Source organism: Dermacentor albipictus, chromosome 1, assembly GCF_038994185.2.
Source record: "Dermacentor albipictus isolate Rhodes 1998 colony chromosome 1, USDA_Dalb.pri_finalv2, whole genome shotgun sequence".
In the NCBI taxonomy this organism is placed as follows: domain Eukaryota; kingdom Metazoa; phylum Arthropoda; class Arachnida; order Ixodida; family Ixodidae; genus Dermacentor; species Dermacentor albipictus.
The window spans coordinates 209,732,532-209,749,771 of NC_091821.1; the positions used below are offsets into that span (position 1 = coordinate 209,732,532).

Here is a 17,240-nt window from a genome sequence, read left to right on the forward strand (position 1 = left end):
CAGGTCGCGGGACAAAGCGAGCGCCGGCAGAGGCCACGTCGTCTGCTCGTATTCTTTTTCGACGGGCATTCTTTGTTTTTCTTTGCGCGCGCCCGTCCCCCTCCTCCGGCGGCCGGCGCGCGCGCGCGCCGCGCAGCCCGTTCCACCTGTTGCAGCCGGCGCGTCGACGTCACGATCGGGGGGAGAGGCACCTGTAGGCGGCCCTCCAATAGCGCGTCCCTCGCTCCCCCGTGTTGTTCACCTGTGGCGAGGGGGCCGCGACTGCAGCGCCCGCGCAGCCCCCCGTGGCGAGGAGCCGGCGCAGTCCTTCTAGCGGGGCTGGTGTTGTCTCCTTGGTGGTGGTGGCGGTTATTGGACTTTTTGCCGGGTGTTTTGCTTTGGGGCTTGGTCTTTCCTCGGGGGGCTAACTTTCTTCCTGCGTCGCCGAAACTCTGCACAACTGCACCGGGGCAACACGCGCACAACGGCCGACGAGAAGACGGCATCGGCGGACCCCGACTTCCTTCTTGAACGCGCACACCCCCGCCGCCGGCAGCTGCTGCACAGTCGGACCATGCCGGCCAGCGCGTGGCCCCGCAACCCGGGCGGCCGCTGCTGAGCCGGGGGGCCGCCACCGATTCCTCCGTTCCACGGGGCCCCCGCACACAACATGGCCGCCACAAGGTTCGCCGTGGTCGTGCATCTGGTCACGGCTGGACAGCAGGGAGACGCGCTCGGCAGCGACGAGCAGGACACGGTCGTCTTCTCCTGGCTGGTCGTCGACCTGGCCAACAACAAGGTAGGCGGACCGACCCCCTCGAGGCCACGTGCGCCCCGAAACCTCGCGTCGCAACGGTGCTGGCCGCTTTCCTCGAGCCGTACCACGCCGCGGTGTGTACGTGGCACCACGGCTCGTGATCTCTCACGAGAGAGCCACATCCTCGGAGGTCGCTTTCGCAACGCGCCCGGAGCAAGACGTCGCCGCCGCACGTCGCCGAAAAAGGGACCCCCGGTGTGGCGCAGGGGGAGCACGCAGCGAACAACGTTCCACAGCCAGAGCTCAGGAACGTTGTTCGTTGCCGCGTGTCTCGCGGAATTCCTGCGTTTGGCCATCGCGGCCGCATCGCTTTCCAGGCGCACGCGTTTCATCCATTGAACAGAAACGTGGCACGGATGTTGCACATTCTCCGCCCTCATTATTTACGGCAGGACTCATGCTGCACCGCAGGTGGCTCCAACATGTGCGCCGCGCCACGTCGATCTCGCAGAGGGCCACTGCCCGCCTCACTACAGCCCGCCTTTTCTTTTTTTGTTCTTTTCTCCCTCCATTACCAGAGCTCCTCTTGCTGTGCTCGCGCAGATGCATGTGCGCCCTTTAGCGAACATCCGCTCAAATGTCACGGGTATTATTTTTTTTGCTCTTAAGTTGTTATTGTGCATAACGCATTCGTCGCAGCGGCGATGAAAGATCACCTTTCGATGCAGCTTTCGTGGCGTGTGCCCTTCGTACGTCGTAGTTGCGCAGCGCTTTTAAGGACTGGAAACGTTGACTACCCTTAGGGAAGGCGCTGCTGTAATGTACGCGTTTGTCAAAGAGCGTCCTCCGCGTGTTTCCCGGTGCGAAAACCGTGCGGCCGCGCGCGCCGGCGCTCGAAAGTTGGACGCGAAGCCCACGGGGGCGACCTACCTCGTATCGCGACCCTCGCGGTGATAAGCGCGCTCTCCGATAAGTCCAATAATAGGGGAGCGTGGGAGGCCCCCCCCCCCCCCCCCCCCCTCTGGCGCTTTTATCTCGCGTTGCTTGTTTAATTGTTCTTTGGCACTTTCGCTTGAGTTCGAGCAGGAGCTTGTTCAGCTAAACCACACATCTCGCTGCGGGCTCAACGATCGGGCGAACGAGCACGAGTAGATCTCGAGGCGCAGTCCTTGCTGACCTCAGCGGGCAGGAATCTCACATAGGGTAATTAGGGTATTGAATAATAGCTGTACGAAGTATGTGAATCGAACAGGCTAGCACCCGATTCGTAACAATAGCAATAATTCTTTACTGTTATACTGCTTCTGCATCCTTTCGGGAAGATGTCTTTACATCCATTGATCGTGTAGATCGCCGATCGTTTCCATCCGTTCGCTCGGAAAGTGCTCACGTCCTGCCGGTATGCAGCTGGATGCTGCTTCCGAGTATGACCAACGTCACGTGACTCTGGCATATGCTGGTCTTGAGCTCCGCGAAGAACTGCAGTTCATGCTAAAATCAAGATATTAACACAACGACAGCATGACATCCTTACGTTTTGCCGCCAAACTGTCGGACAACTATAAAGTTTGCATGTCGCAGTGGGAATAGAATTTGTTTTGAGGGGGGAATATACTACTATAATCCTTATAACATGGTTGAACGATCCGTCATCAATATAAGTAGATTCTGCATGAAGCAATTAAACTGTATGTGAGCAATCCTGCAGAGCTTATATTGAAGAGGAGCTTTTGACAGGAGAATCGTACACCTTAATCGCTTCTTATATTATGATACGACCCTGACCAAAAGGCAGAGTATCGACTGTGCATGCAGACCAACTTTGCAAAATTGTACACAAACATCATTTAGAAGCCCACCTTCGCTGTTGCTCGAGCAGCTAGCCAGTGCTACCAACAAAAAGTATTTGTGGACTCCCAAATATTGATGCAAAATTGGAGATCGTAAAAGGGTTACAGCACTGCGATGCATTTCCAAGCGCGAAATCTCGACTGAACTTTCTTCTGGAAGCAAGAAGAGAGGAATGGCTACGATACACGCTTTAAAAGGTATTTTTCACAACATCGGCGAAAGTCCGTGCGTGGTCAGCGGTTCGTTTGGCGTAAAGCAAGCTTCATTCATGTTATGCGTGTAACGGAAATCTGACTTTACGAACGAGGTTTAAAAATATGCAAATATTCAATATGTTGAGTAAGCAGATATATAATCCACTTTCAGTTTTCGTTGAAAAACATGCGTGAAGTTTTCCACGTGTTGTGTGCGTATCGCTTGTCAAAAGACAGTCGCAAAGTCGGAATGGGTGCTGCCTTCCGTTAGTGTTGATAACTACTGTACATGCTGAAGCGGCAGCACGACTTACACTAACCTGTGACGTAACACGAAGAGTGATCTCCAACGGGATTCTGTTTTTGTTTGCTAGCGGGTTCACGCTTTACAGTGGGATAGTTCCACGTGCTCTCTTGTTTTCTTGTGATAAATCAACATTGGATGCAATGTGGTCCAATCTGGCACAACACGTAATTTCGATCTTATCCGTTTGCTTGTTAGACGAATGCGTTTGTGTGTATAGATTATCTATACTAACCGAGACTTCACAGCACGCCGCTGAACAAACAAGGGTTCAGTTCCCTTAGCGGTAGAGCAGGTGTCCATAGCGGAAATCGGTGAGGACGTCATGAAACGTTGTGAGGATTACATTGCTTGGTTATAAGGCAGAGAGAAAGCATCTCACATATTCCGCAGTGTTTGAAGTCAAATCTGCGGTTCCACTGATTTTAAGAGTTAAAACAGAGTTCTGAAGCGAACAATGGCATGGTCTCCTGCTTTATAGGAGCAGCTGTCCACCTCTTTTGTATGTCGAAATTTCTTTGTTCTTTGAGCGCGAGGTGTGTATACTTTGTGCGTGGATAACAAAGACCACGTGGCGGTAGTAGCGCCATAGGAAGAAGAACGTTCTGTCGGCCCAGTAGAGCTACCGCCGTTACGGCTTGCTTTTGTACACTCCACAGTGTAGACTAGATGCAGCAAGTATCCATTACTACAATATACAGCCATTATTGGCGTGGTGATTACATTTGCTGAAATGAGAAGAGGTGTTCGCTGGAGTAACACGTGCACTTCGAGCTAAGCCTACTGCCACCACTAACGGATGTGAACTGCATGCTGTCCGCGAGCACGTGTACACGCGTAAAAGCACTTGCGCGGAAATGCGTTTCAATCATTCATTTTTTTTTTTACAAATTTGCTTGTGAAGCAATGCAATGTGCTGCGCCCTCCTCTTTCACTTCTTTCCTTCCTACTCTCCAAGCGGAGTGAGCATGGCCGTCCCTGTAAGGAGAAATTGCTGGCCTGCTTTCATCGTTCTCTCTTGCGCGGTTTCCATAAAAACAAGAGCACTTACTACCAAATCATAATAACGAATAACAGTAAGATAGATTGGACTAGATTAGAACAGCGTTCGACTTTGAGCCGGCATGTTTGCAACGCTTTGGGTGCCATTTTCACTCTGTGTCCAATTACCGAAACGCACTACTTTCTACCCGTTGTTTCCATTAGCTTCAATTTCAGGACTTACAATGTCCGCGAAAGCATAGAAGTAGCACTGCAGGTCGCGGAAAATGTTATCAGATATATATAATATATATTTTTATTATTGAATGATTGCTTTATTTATTATGGTATTGGAAATGTTGGCAGAGGTTACCTTGCCAGCTTCTCTACAGTTTGAGTTTTTGTATGAATGAAAGGATGATTTGAGGTCAAGAGAATCTTTACGCAGCTCGTTATCACAAGGAAACAATCATTTTTATGAAAGAAATAGCAAAAAAAATACTAAGAAGAAGAAGAAGAAGCGGCACGATAAACATATGTGTGTTGTTGTTGTATCATGAAATTCTGTTCTTTATCTAGAATCCCGTGTTCCTCCTATTTCGTGCAGGTTCCGGCTTTTGACAGTGCAGTCGTTCTTGAGAATTTATGAATCACCGCTGCGACATTCCCAAACAATGTTTATTTCACAGCCTGCGCTGTTTTATGGTGTCATCTGGTCGCGATTACATACTCCGCAAATTACATTCGTGCAAAAATTACTTGATTCTTTGGACGTGCGCCTATGCGATGTACTTCCGATTCCCGACAGAGCTGTTAACACGGATATTCAATTCGATGACATTTTTCCTAATAATGTAAAATTACTTCCACATCGTATTCTAGACGTTATATTACAAGATCATCTGCAAAACCTTCAAACAAACATCGTAATTGCCACAGACGCTTCGCAATGTGAAGAAACGTCAGGTGTAGGAATATTTTCCCCGATTCTTAATTTGACATTTTCTCTGCGGCTGCCACATTTTATACCGATATTTTCAGCCGAATTCATTGCAGTGGTGCTGGTATTATGCAAATTAGGACCAGCAATTACGTCAGCCGTGATAACCACTGATTCATTATCAATGTGCTCATCCCTTACTGCGTGATTACAGGCGTGATTCTCGTGGTTCTCGGGTAATGAGGACGTTTCATTCATTGGTACCTGGGTACTTGAGACGCGCGCGTTTAATTTGGGTGCCTGGTAATAAAGGACTAATTATAAATGAAACTCTAGATTCTGTAGCCAAGGCATCGATAAGTGGCTCGATTCTCCCTTGTTGTCCTGTCCTTTGACTGCTCAAGTCACTGCTGCTATATTTCGCAGGAGTGTCATTATGCAGGCAGTGCAAGGCTCCGCAATTACCAACTCTGTGTATTACCGACATCTTCCATACTCTCCGCACAGAAATTTTCGCCAAGCACGAAAAATTGAAGTGTCCATCACGAGGCTCCGCTGCCCACCCCTATAGGAATACGTTCAGTCTCCAACTCATCCAGCTCGCAGTGTAAATTCGTATACCTACGTTGAACTTCTATCTACACGTGTTTGGTCTGGTCATCTCACCATTATGCTCATTCTGTGGCGAAGCGGAGACAATGGAAAATTCCTTGTTGTCTTGCAGGCGTTTTTCTGCCATAAGAAAACGACTACTGGAAATCCCGCTTCGCAATATTGGCCTGAATTTATCAGTGCCTGTAATCCTATCGTTTGCAGCATCCATTTCGTTCAGTCGCAGAAATGTTTGCTTGGAAAACCAAAATTACCTAATTGAAACCAATCGATTACCATGTTAGACTGATCATTTCCCCTCCCCACCTAACTTTTATTTATTTATTTATTTATTTATTTATTTATTTATTTATTTATTTATTTATTTATTTATTTATTTATTTATTAGATTTTCTATGGCGTACTTTTTTTCTGATTGCTGTTTTCCCATACACGAAAAAATTACTTTTTATGCTCCAACGTTCAAATTGTTCACTCCCTCATTGTTCACACCTAAATTCCCCACCCAATTCACGGCCAATCCCCCACTGTGGGTAAGCGCCACAGCCACCCAGGAGAACAAAAACAAGATGTACTGTATACCACGCTCCGCTGGTTCCGTTGTGGCCAGCAAATCGGGTTCAATGCTCTCAACTCGGAACTTAATGAGGAAGCACCTTCTGCAGTAAAGCATGGCGGCTCTTTTGCTTGATAGTTTACATTCCATGCAAGCATGAGTGATGTGGGCATGCAGCCATATTTCGTCGATGGGATGAACGCGTGAGTCACGATATAAGTGGAGTTTCACCTCTCTCTCTCTCTCTCTATCTCTCTCTCTCTGGTGCGAAGCCGTTGGTTTGATTCCAAGAAGGGGGGGGGGGGCGGTGAATGGAAATACGCTCATGCAAAGATCTTGGGATACACGTTAAATAACGTCCAGTGGTATCAGAAAGAATCCAGAGCCCTAAACAACGTCGTTTCTCACTGCCGCATTGTGGCTTTCGGACGTAAAACACAATAGTTTTATTTCGTTTTTTTTTTCTGTAACAGTTAAACTATCATGTAGTACTGTACACAGCCATAGGAGCATAAGAAGTTTATTATCGCACTCAAACACATAAGCTGCGACATAAAGCGTATATGTAAGAGGAGTTGCTTACTTACAGAACACTTACTTCGATTATGTGTTTATGTGTGTCTAATTATTTGGTTGTCTAAGTTTACGTCGTTTTCTAGCATTTAGATTTTGTAACTCAAACAGGATTGTTATATGAGCATGCAGGGAAAAGGACCCAGTGCTTGCTGACAAGATACATGAAAGACAATGAGCCATTATCAAATCGCATTGTTTAATTAGCTAATTAACAAAGTTCCGCTACTTCACTGTTTAGTTATGCACTGCAGAGCGCTTGCTGGAAGTGCGGAATCAAATCCAGGCTATAGTGAAGGCATATTTACGAGTGTATGAGCCGAAATACATGGACTATAGCCCCAGTTTTAGGCTATAGGTCGACAAAAAATGTCTGCAGGATAACGTTGGCACGTTCTGTTTAGTTCTGTCCCACGTAGTGCGGAAGGGAAAGCGTTTGACAAAATATTAACTGGAGCCTCAATGCATTTTGTAGACGTTGATAATACCCCCTGGCGTTGGCACTACTCTGAAAATCTATACTGAATACGTATTATGTATTTCACTACTGCCTGGCTTCGGTTCCTTTCGTTGACCGCTGTGCGCAATTCGCACACCCTACGACTCAATAGCGATCGCCGCAGAATTTTCGACTCGGATTAGGGGAAACGCAACGGCGTCCTCTTCGCTGGCCTTCGCTACGCGCCCCTGTATCGAGATAGTTGTCGGAGAGGGGCCACTACACCGACCCGTTCGTCAGCTCGCCAAGAAACTACACGGCTGCGCAGTTACGTCATGGCGTCTGGAGCACAAGAGTCGTTCGATTGGAACGAACGTTCACAACGTGTGTTGACCGTTACGGTGGTATGGGCACGCAGACAATTACACGACGGTGACCGCGCGCTTTCGAAACGCTCACTTTCGGCCTTGGAACCTGGTTAGTCGCCGCCGTTGTTTAGTCTCAGGCTGAGCCCCCGATTCGGAATTGAAGTCGACGAGAAGTGTTTCGTTAACCAACGCGAATCAAGGTCTCCTTTCTGCTAGCCTCCCCCCCCCCCCCCTGCCCCTCTCCTAACGTAGAGTCACGAAAAATAAATCACTATTGACTTAAAAGCAGGAGCTCGTGAAGTGACAGTGCAATGCGGTGTGAATTCCTACGAACGAGAAGAATGCGAGTTAATGCGTTCAGGGGAAAATACTCTATTAAGGCAATACTGGCATCGTTCAAAATGGTTAACGGTATGGTGACGTTTATAATTATATATTTTATTGTGAGGCACAATGCTGCTGACTGTGCGCCAGTCTCTACTGCTTCATTGTTGTTGTTCGTTTAATGAACTGGTCTTCCTGTCCCCATCTTCCGATCTTCATGTTAAGAGATACATAATCGCTGGTGTGCAGTCGATCGCTGTGCTCCTCATTGATTTCACTTTGAAAGCGCCCGATATATGTTACCTTCAGCCATAAAATGGAAGGACGCACGTTTGTGCCATATGAAGGCTGAAATGTGAACGTGCTCGGCCTCATCTGTTTCCCTGATCTACAGGGCATACTACGTCTTGCTCTTGCTCTGTCTCTGCCTTTGAGCTATAGAGATTCTAAAGAAAGTCGCGTGTGGCAGATACCGCAATTCCGCATTTTCGACTAGATCATTTAATGGGAGGACAAATTATATCTGCATGACAAGACGCAATGTTCAAGGAGCTAATTATGGTAATCAATTTGGGGTACGTGGTGCAGCAGCACGATTAATACCGGTCAGATGCTCAAAGCGCGTTGGTTTGCTAGGAGTCCAGAACTAATGTATAGTTCCAATTGTGAGACAGCCGTCAAAGAAATGTTCCACGAAATGCATTGGCGTTCCACGTATCCTGCACTGCGTAAGCAAAACGTTTCTGGAGGAATATTTTGTGCAGCACCAATTTATTTTGTGGCACACCTTGGAAAATTGTGCATTATTCAGGTTTTCTTCTTTTGCCAAACGGGCGTGGCCTTAGCACTGACTTCAAATACACAGTTGCGACGTGTGCCCTCAACTAATTAATCAAAGCTAATGAGCAATATTTATTAATTGGCTAAATTCTCACAAACTCTCGCCGTCCTCCCCCCCCCCCCCCGCTTCTCCCTCCATGTAATGTACGCCCGATCAAGTAATCTAGCTGTATATTGTTGAAGTGGTTAGATTGTGCTATCTGCCTCAAATGATATTTTTTTAGAAAAACAAAAACAAACAAATACAGATGTAATAATACTAACTTAAAGAAAAGTGCACAATAGAAAAAAAAACTGATTTATCGTACGATCCGAAATTGTAAATTTTTCCTTGCCTGATATGGCCTCAGTGACCGATTATAGGCGTGAAGTTATGGACAACCACACGTATTCACACTGATAGTGCCTTCTTCCCTCTCGTTTTTTTTTTCTTCCCTTAAGATCCTTCCCCTGCACAGGGCAGCAAACCGGACGTGCGTCTGATTGACCTCCCTACCTTTCCTTCCTTCTTTTCCTCCTCCTCCTTTCCGTACCGTTACTCAAGCAACACGCTCATATAGCCCAGCTAAATAAAGCTTATAAACGCTCAAACATAGACGCGCCGATTGAAGACCTTGTCGTAAATGAACTAAATGAAATAAATATTCGTCGCATAGTTAATATACGTTGGTGTCTGTAAAAATAGTGAGCAATACGAGCCTATGAAGCATTTAGCAGCACAGCATGTGATACCGAGACAATTTCCAGAATACTAGGCACTGTGCACAGCATATAAAACATCATGCTTACTCCACACCGAGTCTCACACTATATGCTATGCAACATAATGCTAAAGAGTTTACGAACATTCTCGCGTTGATGTCCCCAAAATCAACCTTTATGAGTGTGACTTTCTTTAAGAATAAACAAGGGCTCCGTGGAAGTGCGGTACATAAAACTAGTTCATTTTTAAAAGAAAGAATTGTTCGTTGGAGTTCAGCACAGCATGATTCAGAAGGAACATTTTGAATTAAGTGAGCACGCCTCAACAATTTTAAGTGATCGACGGAATGTCGATATCTGAACGCATAGTCCAGTGCGACATTAGCCGCCTAACTAAATAATAAATAAACTGTGGAGTTCTGCATGCCAAAACCATGCTCTGATTATGAGGCACGCTGTAGTGGGCAACGGCGAATTAATCACCCCCCCCCCCTCCGGGGTTCTTTAACGTGCACCTGCATCGAAGTGCATGAGCGCTTCTGCATTTCGCTCCCATCGGCATAGTCATAGTCGAACCCGCGACCTCGTGCTCAGCTTAGCCGCTAAGCTGCCGCGACGGCTACCACCCAAGTATACACCCAAGCAGCCCTGCATACGCTGAGAGACGAGAAAGAACAAAAAAAAAAACCTTTTTGACGTGCAGGGATATATATGCGTACGAGTGGAAATCGCGCGATCTTCGACGCATGCTTGTGCCAATTGGTAACAGCCACAGGTACACGCGCGTTCGCCACCGCGCCAGAAATGCTGTCGAGAGACGCGAAAAAAGAAGAAGCTGATGCGAAGCGAAAAAAAAAAAAGAAGCAGAAGAAGAAGCTGAATCGCGAGGCACAGGACGGTAGTCCGTCGATCCGAGCAAGCATGTCGCACCGCGGTCGCGCGACTCCATAGCGGTGTAAGCGCGGCGTACGCCGAAAACGATGTGCAAGATTGAGTCGTCCGCCCTCGCGTCGTCTGCCGTTGGTCACGCGCGATTAATATTCACGCGCAGAATAAGCGACGGCCGTGCGCTACACGCGCACACACTCCGCCGGAGCACCATCTCGTCCAGCGGCGTGTGTGTCACTCGCGTCCCACGGGATGACAGCGGACGGGGTGAGATCGGTCGCACTGCACCCGCTCCAAATGGTGCAGTGCCGGATCGGCGAGAGACGGGCTCTGCTTCTGCAGTAGCGCGCTCACGCACAGAGCCGGACCTCGTCCCGGCCAGTGGAGCAATGCGAGTCGCAATGACGACCCGTGCCGGAAGCACGGCACTGCGCCGAGCCTGTCGGTCGCGCCGAAAGTCGGCCGAGCGGTGCGGCGAGCGTCGCATGCGAGCGGGCTCCGTGCGCGTGCAAAGGCGAAATGGACAGCCCGTGTCACGACTGCGCGCTACGCAGTCCGCGGGCCAGGTACCCGGCGGCGGCGTTTCTCCGCCGGAAGTGCATGATGGGGGAGTGTGAAATTGGGTTGCGATGTGTGTACGCGTGTATACGCGCGCAGTGACGAAACGCGCCCGCCGCGGCCTGCGTGCTGCTCCATTCCCTACCACCCCCTTAATTTTCTTTTTTAACATTTCTTTATTCTCTTATACTATACGTGTGCCGTGACGCGCGAGCGTGCCAGCCGCTCACCGGCAGGCGAACTAGTTACGCGGGTGTTCGTACAAAAGACACAGGGAGACAGGCTTCCGAGTCTTCGTTATCCGGGGCTTAACTCTTCGGTTTCCATTGCGTTCTTTCTTTAATTATTGTTAGTAGCATTAATCTTCGTGATGTTTACGCGCCTTGCATGGAGAAGTATGGGTTACGCGTACGTGCAAACCAGCAGGTTGACACTCATCAAGCAACTGGATTATATGTATAGCAAAAAGGCTGTAGTGTACGTTGCGGTTATTCCCTTTTCTGATAGATCATCCGAATGCTGCTAATATGAAACGAAATGATGCGTAACACTTTAGACTAGTTAAACGCATATTCCCAGCTTAGGTGCTGATATATATATATATCTGTGTGTGTGTTTTCATTTCTTTACTTTATTTTTTAGTCAACGGGGCTTCAAGAAGCAAGCAAGCTGTCTCATAATAAGAAAGAAATCAAAGAAAAGCTTTGGAAATGCGCAGGAACTGTTACACTGTATACCCGGAACCCTGCCTGTCAACCAACTGTTGCAGCTCTCCGGTTCAATCCGGCCTCAGAATCTTGGGCCTAGTGGCACGCGTCAGGCCACATCCAAAGCAGGTGACGGATGGTGTCAGGACCGCCCCAACCCGAAGTGGCTACACATGTGCATCCGGGGCCCTAGTGAGGCTATATGGGAAAGGATGAGGTGCGACGTGCTGCGATGTAGGACGGCATTTCGTCAAAGCCGGTGTTTCACAAATACTCGGAAGACAAGATGGAACGATAAAGTTGGATAAGCAGGTAACTAAACCTGCACCGTATGCCATTTGAACAAGCTCTTTCACCAGGAATATTTCGCGCAATGATTAAACGCCAACGCTGCCTAGCAGACGACATGCAGTGACCGCCGTGAATCGTGTCAGTTAGCGTTACTACGCATCAGGCGACTAACTAAAGTTAGCTTACGGAGGTTGGTAAGGATTACCGAAACTAGGCTAAGGCACTTCATTAACAGTAGCATTACTGTGACATAACCTTTCACCTCTCTGGCTTCAAGCGGTGGCAAATATGTGGATGGCTGTTTCGGCTCATGAGCGTGACTTACGTGATATCCATAGTGGCTGTTAAAAAGAATAACAAGATAAAGGAGACAACGGCTTTAGCGCACCTTTGTAATGTGCTGCATTTATCAGCTCGTTGCGTAGACCGGCGAGTATAGACCATATAGCCTTCAGAAATATGCGAGCCTTCTTTTGCACGTGAAGCACACTGACAACTTTGGAGTCACAAATAGCGTTAAAAATTCGAAAACGTGACTCGTGCTGCAGTCTGCGATGCGTTCACAACATCCAATCCAAGCCTCCTAGATCGTAAACTGCGTGTCATATATGTGCTTGCTGCGACTCTCACTATACCGCCGCAGTCCAATCACTTGGATCTTAGTTGCGCAGATGACACTCGAGTATTTCACACGGCAAATACAAATATCGTCCGACTTGCACAATAACCACAAGTTGGTCGGACGGCGCTGCTCCAACAACGGTTCTGGGCGCCTCAATGTAATTAAACAAGGCTATAAAGGCACCGCACACAGTTTTTGCGCCCCTCACGAGAGAGGCAATTTTGCATTTACCCACATAATGGTTATGCAAGACAAAGTTATCAATATATAACCGTCTCCGCGTGGTCAAACCGAGTGCGCCTGGCGCAAACGCGGCATCCTATATGTGTAACGTACACTGCTCCGGTGCCCTACTTATTCCGTAGCGGCGGTACTGGTCACCTTAATCGTTGTGCAAGAGTAAAACTCACAACTACCTCAAAAGCAACATCCGCGTGTGATCAGATCGGGCACACGCGGCCCAAACACTGCATCCTATATATATATATATATATATATATATATATATATATATATATATATATATATATATATATATATATATATATATATATATATATATACATATATTGCATTGTCGACGCAGAGGCGGCGTTCCCGAAAGTGAGTGCCACATTATGTCATCAAGGTCAATAACTTCAGGGGTGTGCGAATATTTGGACCTTTCGAATAACGAATGGAACCTTGTCCTATTTGATTTGGGTCCTCGAAGCGAACAGTCACTGTTTGGGAATGCGAACACTTAACATCGCCAGCTGAGCACGATCAATCATGAAACTGACGAAAAAAAAAAAAGAAGCAAGTTTCACCCTGCCACAGTGGAGATATAACCATACCTGCCAAGTCTTCCTTTTTTGTTTACTTATTTTTTTACGAATTTGGGCCTGTTTTACGATTTCACGAACGCTGCGTCGGATTATACGAAAAGTTAATTCTGCTTGGGAAAATGTATCGCATTTACGTTCCTTCGTACGTACGTTCCTTCTGATGGTGAAATGATGCAAGAGAGCTGCTTGCTTCGAGTAACTTTATAATGATACTAACAAATTCTTGAAGCAGGTGAAATTAGAAAGAACTGCTAAAGAAGTCACTGTGGTCTAAAAACAGTTTGTTGGCTGCTGCTCGCTAAAATATGTCCGACATCGCGATTGGCTTGCAGTTTTTCTTACGAACAGTTCTATAGCCTAAAAAATTTTGTGTGTGAATTCAGGTCGTTTGAACTTGTTTTTAATGCTCCGTTCAATCTTTTGGCCAAGTGAACTCCGTAATGCGCAGTGTAATGATAGAAACTTGCTAATGTAGCGAATACTGGGGTATTTGGGCATTGTGTTATATCAATGGTTGAAAGGCTGCTGCTTATTCGAAAAGTGTTCGAAAAAACATTCGATATGCGATATTCGATTCGCTTTCGGCACTGTTCGATCCGCATTCGGTTCGGTGTCGGAAATTACTATTCGCACACCCCTATATAGGTGGCCACTGTCATGCAGTTTCCAATTCTCCCTACAGTGGATCTCCCGGGTAGATCGAATTCGCGCAAAACGCTTGCGAGAGCATCGCATTGCACGGAGGACGGTTTGAGAGAGGGCGTGTGCTGCTCGTCGCCAATGGCCGGCTGCTGTGCAAACTTGTTTCGGGCACGTGACGCAAGACTTAGCTGCTATTGCGTGAAACTTGATTCGCCACTTGTAACTATCGGCGCGTCGCGTTACAGGGACGCAGTGGCAAACGCTATGCGCTATACTGTTGCGCGCATCATGACGCTGCCTGCTTCGCACAACAAAAAAAGACAAATTTCCTCGCAGCGGGCCGCCATGGGCGCGCGGCGGCGCTGCGATCGCGACATGTATAGGGTGCCTCGATGCCAGCGCCGCCGTTCAGGGTGGAGACAACCTCAGCGGCGCCGCCATATTGAAGCACACGGGATCGAAGCACCCTCGACATGTACGCAATGCACTTCCCGATTCGACGCGGTGCGCCGTAACAGCCATACAGTTCAGGGGTCCAATTCACAAAGCTTTTTGTTCTCAGTTTATTTTTTGCCATTTGACGGTGGCCCTCGCTACTAATACGTCCAGCATATATAAGGATAGGCTAGAATTTGCTCTTGTGAGCAATTCTACAACGTGAGAGCTTTCTCGTGAATATGGGCCCAGATTTATTTGCTTTTCTTGACACAACTGTAGACGTTTTAATTACGAAACTCTATAATCGCCATAACCTGCACATCCTATGATTCCGAACATAATATGGGAATTGTAGGGACCCCATAAATAAGCATTCTATGTGGGATTACTGAACATGTACGTTATGGCGCTATATGTACGTATATGTATTTTAGTTGACTAAGGTCTTGGATGCAATAGAATAGATTTGACGAACAAACCTTTCCGATTTTAGATACGTTTTAGATAAGGAGCCACATTTTTCAGTATATTAGGAAAAATCACGCTGTGACCTCGCGATGCTATTCTGCCAGTTGTGTCCCATTTTTACATGGGGTCGCTTTTTGAAGAACTTCTTTGGCACACTCTGTCAACCTCTCTGTTCTCACGTTGTTGACGTTTAAGCATTCCCCCATATTGTCTAGCTACCTCTCCTAAAGCCCTTCCTCTTGCGGTTAGAACAGACAGTCGTCATTGCCATGGTAGTGTGACGCCATTTCTTTGTCATAGCAATCCAATTATAGCTGTCGTATACTGAGCGTCAAGGCACAGCAATGGGTAATGAACATCTACCGCCACGTCCTGCTGGGTAGCTGACGTTGGAGTCCGTTGAGATGGTTGCTAAAGCGAAGACTGGCTGGGCTGACGCATATGGTGCTCTTGCCGCGCACGTGAAATGGCACGGTGGTCGCGATTCATCCTGTGGGTTGGCACAGCAGCATATAGGAGCACCACAAACTGCTACACTGTCAGGCCAGGCTTTTCAGGGAGATATCGAGGGACGTCGGTAGCTACGTCTGACCCTCGTGTGGCTACGGAACAGGGACGTCTGACACTTGTTCCTGCGGCTCCCCATGCACGTCACTCGATACGGCCCCGCGAAATGCCTTCCTGGCGCGCTGGCGCTACCCGTTATACATAAACACCAAAAAAGCTCTTCTCGGCCGAGTCTTGTCCATAAAGGACCAAAAGAAGGTGGCGCTGAGAACAAACAATGGACGCGCGAAACAAACGCGGTGACGTAATAACACTCAATGCATACCGCTGCAAACAGAAAATCTTTAGCGACTGCGAAGAAGGAAGGCCCGGTCGGCGCGACAGAATGACACACACGTCGCTGCAAGTCCACAGCGTCACGCGGGACTTTTACGTGCTCTGCACGGTTCGCCTGGTAATAACACTGTTCGTGCACATCAACGACATTTGTGGTATCGTTGAACAGCTTGTGTTTGAGCGCTGTTCGCAGTGCAGGCCTGGGACAAAGGCGTGCGCTTGCGCGTGAGCCGCGTTTAGGCGCTACGCCGTCGAGCAGAGCGCAAGAGCCGTTCGGCAACCGCTGCTTGGTTTTCTCCGCAGGCGCCGCATAAGTCTTACACTGCAGTGCGAGCTGGACGTTTGGCAGCTGCCGGCATAGCTTTCTTTTCGTTCTTGATCCGGCATTTCTTACCTGCAGCGGCGCTTTGTTTTCCTTCCATCTGTCATATCCTCAAACAGTGCGACGTGCGCTAGGTATATGCTTGCTTAGACTAGTTCAGTTCGTCAGGTTAGTCGAAACTCTACAAGCGATTAGCCAAATTTCGGTTTGTTAAACGCGGAGGCGCGACGTGCTTTTGTACACCCCGCTTCGTTGGCAAGCAACTGCTTCGCTAGAGTATCGACCGACGGTCGTTAGTGGCTATTCCACGGAGCATTTCTTCTCTCTTTCTCCCGTGGCAAATTTCCAGCGCTAAGTTCTTCTGAGGCGTGTATTTCAATAATGGATGCTTGTGGCTTTGCCAGAGCTCTCCTCGGCGTTCACTTCAGCACATGCGTACGCACAGAGTGGTCGCTTTCTCTTGAATATTCTTTTCTTAGGCAACCGAGCGCCCGAGAGAGATATCTGCGGTCTCCGTTAATTAACTCGAGCAGTGTTTCGCAAGCGCCAAGCGGTACCTCGTCGTGTGGTGATCCCGGTGCCCGCGAGCGGGTGCACCGGTGCTCTTTCCGCCGCGGCGGTGGTGCATGGTACCTTGCGCGCGTCGTCGCCCCGTGTGCAGAGGGGGGAGGTGGCAAAGAAGTTAGCAACGCTACACGAGCTTTCCTCCCTCCCACTCTCAGCGCAGTGCCCCATCACGCCCCAGCGACGCAGCAGCAGCGTGCCCGGGTTCATTGACGCGGCCGCGCCTGCTTCCGCAGTCGCGCCTCCGGAGCCGAGCGGCCATCTCGCTCCTCTCGCCGGGTCTCCTCCGCACGCCGGCCGTGGGCGTGCTCGGCCGCTCGGAGGGGCGCCGGCCCCCCCTCTCGCAGCGCCAACCGACGCCCCTCGCTCGCCTGCAAGAGCAGGCCGGCCAGCCTCGTCGGTGCGCCCACAAAGGGTTCCCGAAAGCACCGTCGCCTTCCAGAGAGGCGCTTCCATGGGTCATCCTCGGGTCTCGCGCGCGAAGCGGTTACGTGGTATTAGGAAGCGACTTAGAGCAGGGCCACTTCCACAACAACGCGTATTCAGCTTCGGCTCGCGGAAGCCTCGTAAGGTTTCTGACTTGTGCGACACGGTCTTCCAATCGAAGCCGATCCAACTCAATGTGCAAACTGGCCCTAAAGTTCCTCCTG

At 48.7% G+C, this 17,240-nt stretch overlaps 1 protein-coding gene across 3 annotated transcripts in view; it reads left to right on the forward strand.

Annotated features, from left to right (window-relative positions):
* The first annotated feature begins 282 nt into the window (after window positions 1–282).
* The window catches only part of fus (epithelial splicing regulatory protein fusilli), a 129,822-nt gene continuing 112,864 nt past the window's right edge, over window positions 283–17,240 (forward strand). For 2 of the 3 annotated variants that reach the window (XM_065438130.1, XM_065438132.1), the window contains exon 1: window positions 285–778. In XM_065438130.1, coding sequence (XP_065294202.1) covers window positions 650–778 — 129 coding nt within the window. In that variant the 5' untranslated portion in view covers window positions 285–649. Of the gene's footprint in view, window positions 779–17,240 lie in introns of all 3 variants that reach the window. The other variant, XM_065438133.1, reaches the window with a different exon arrangement.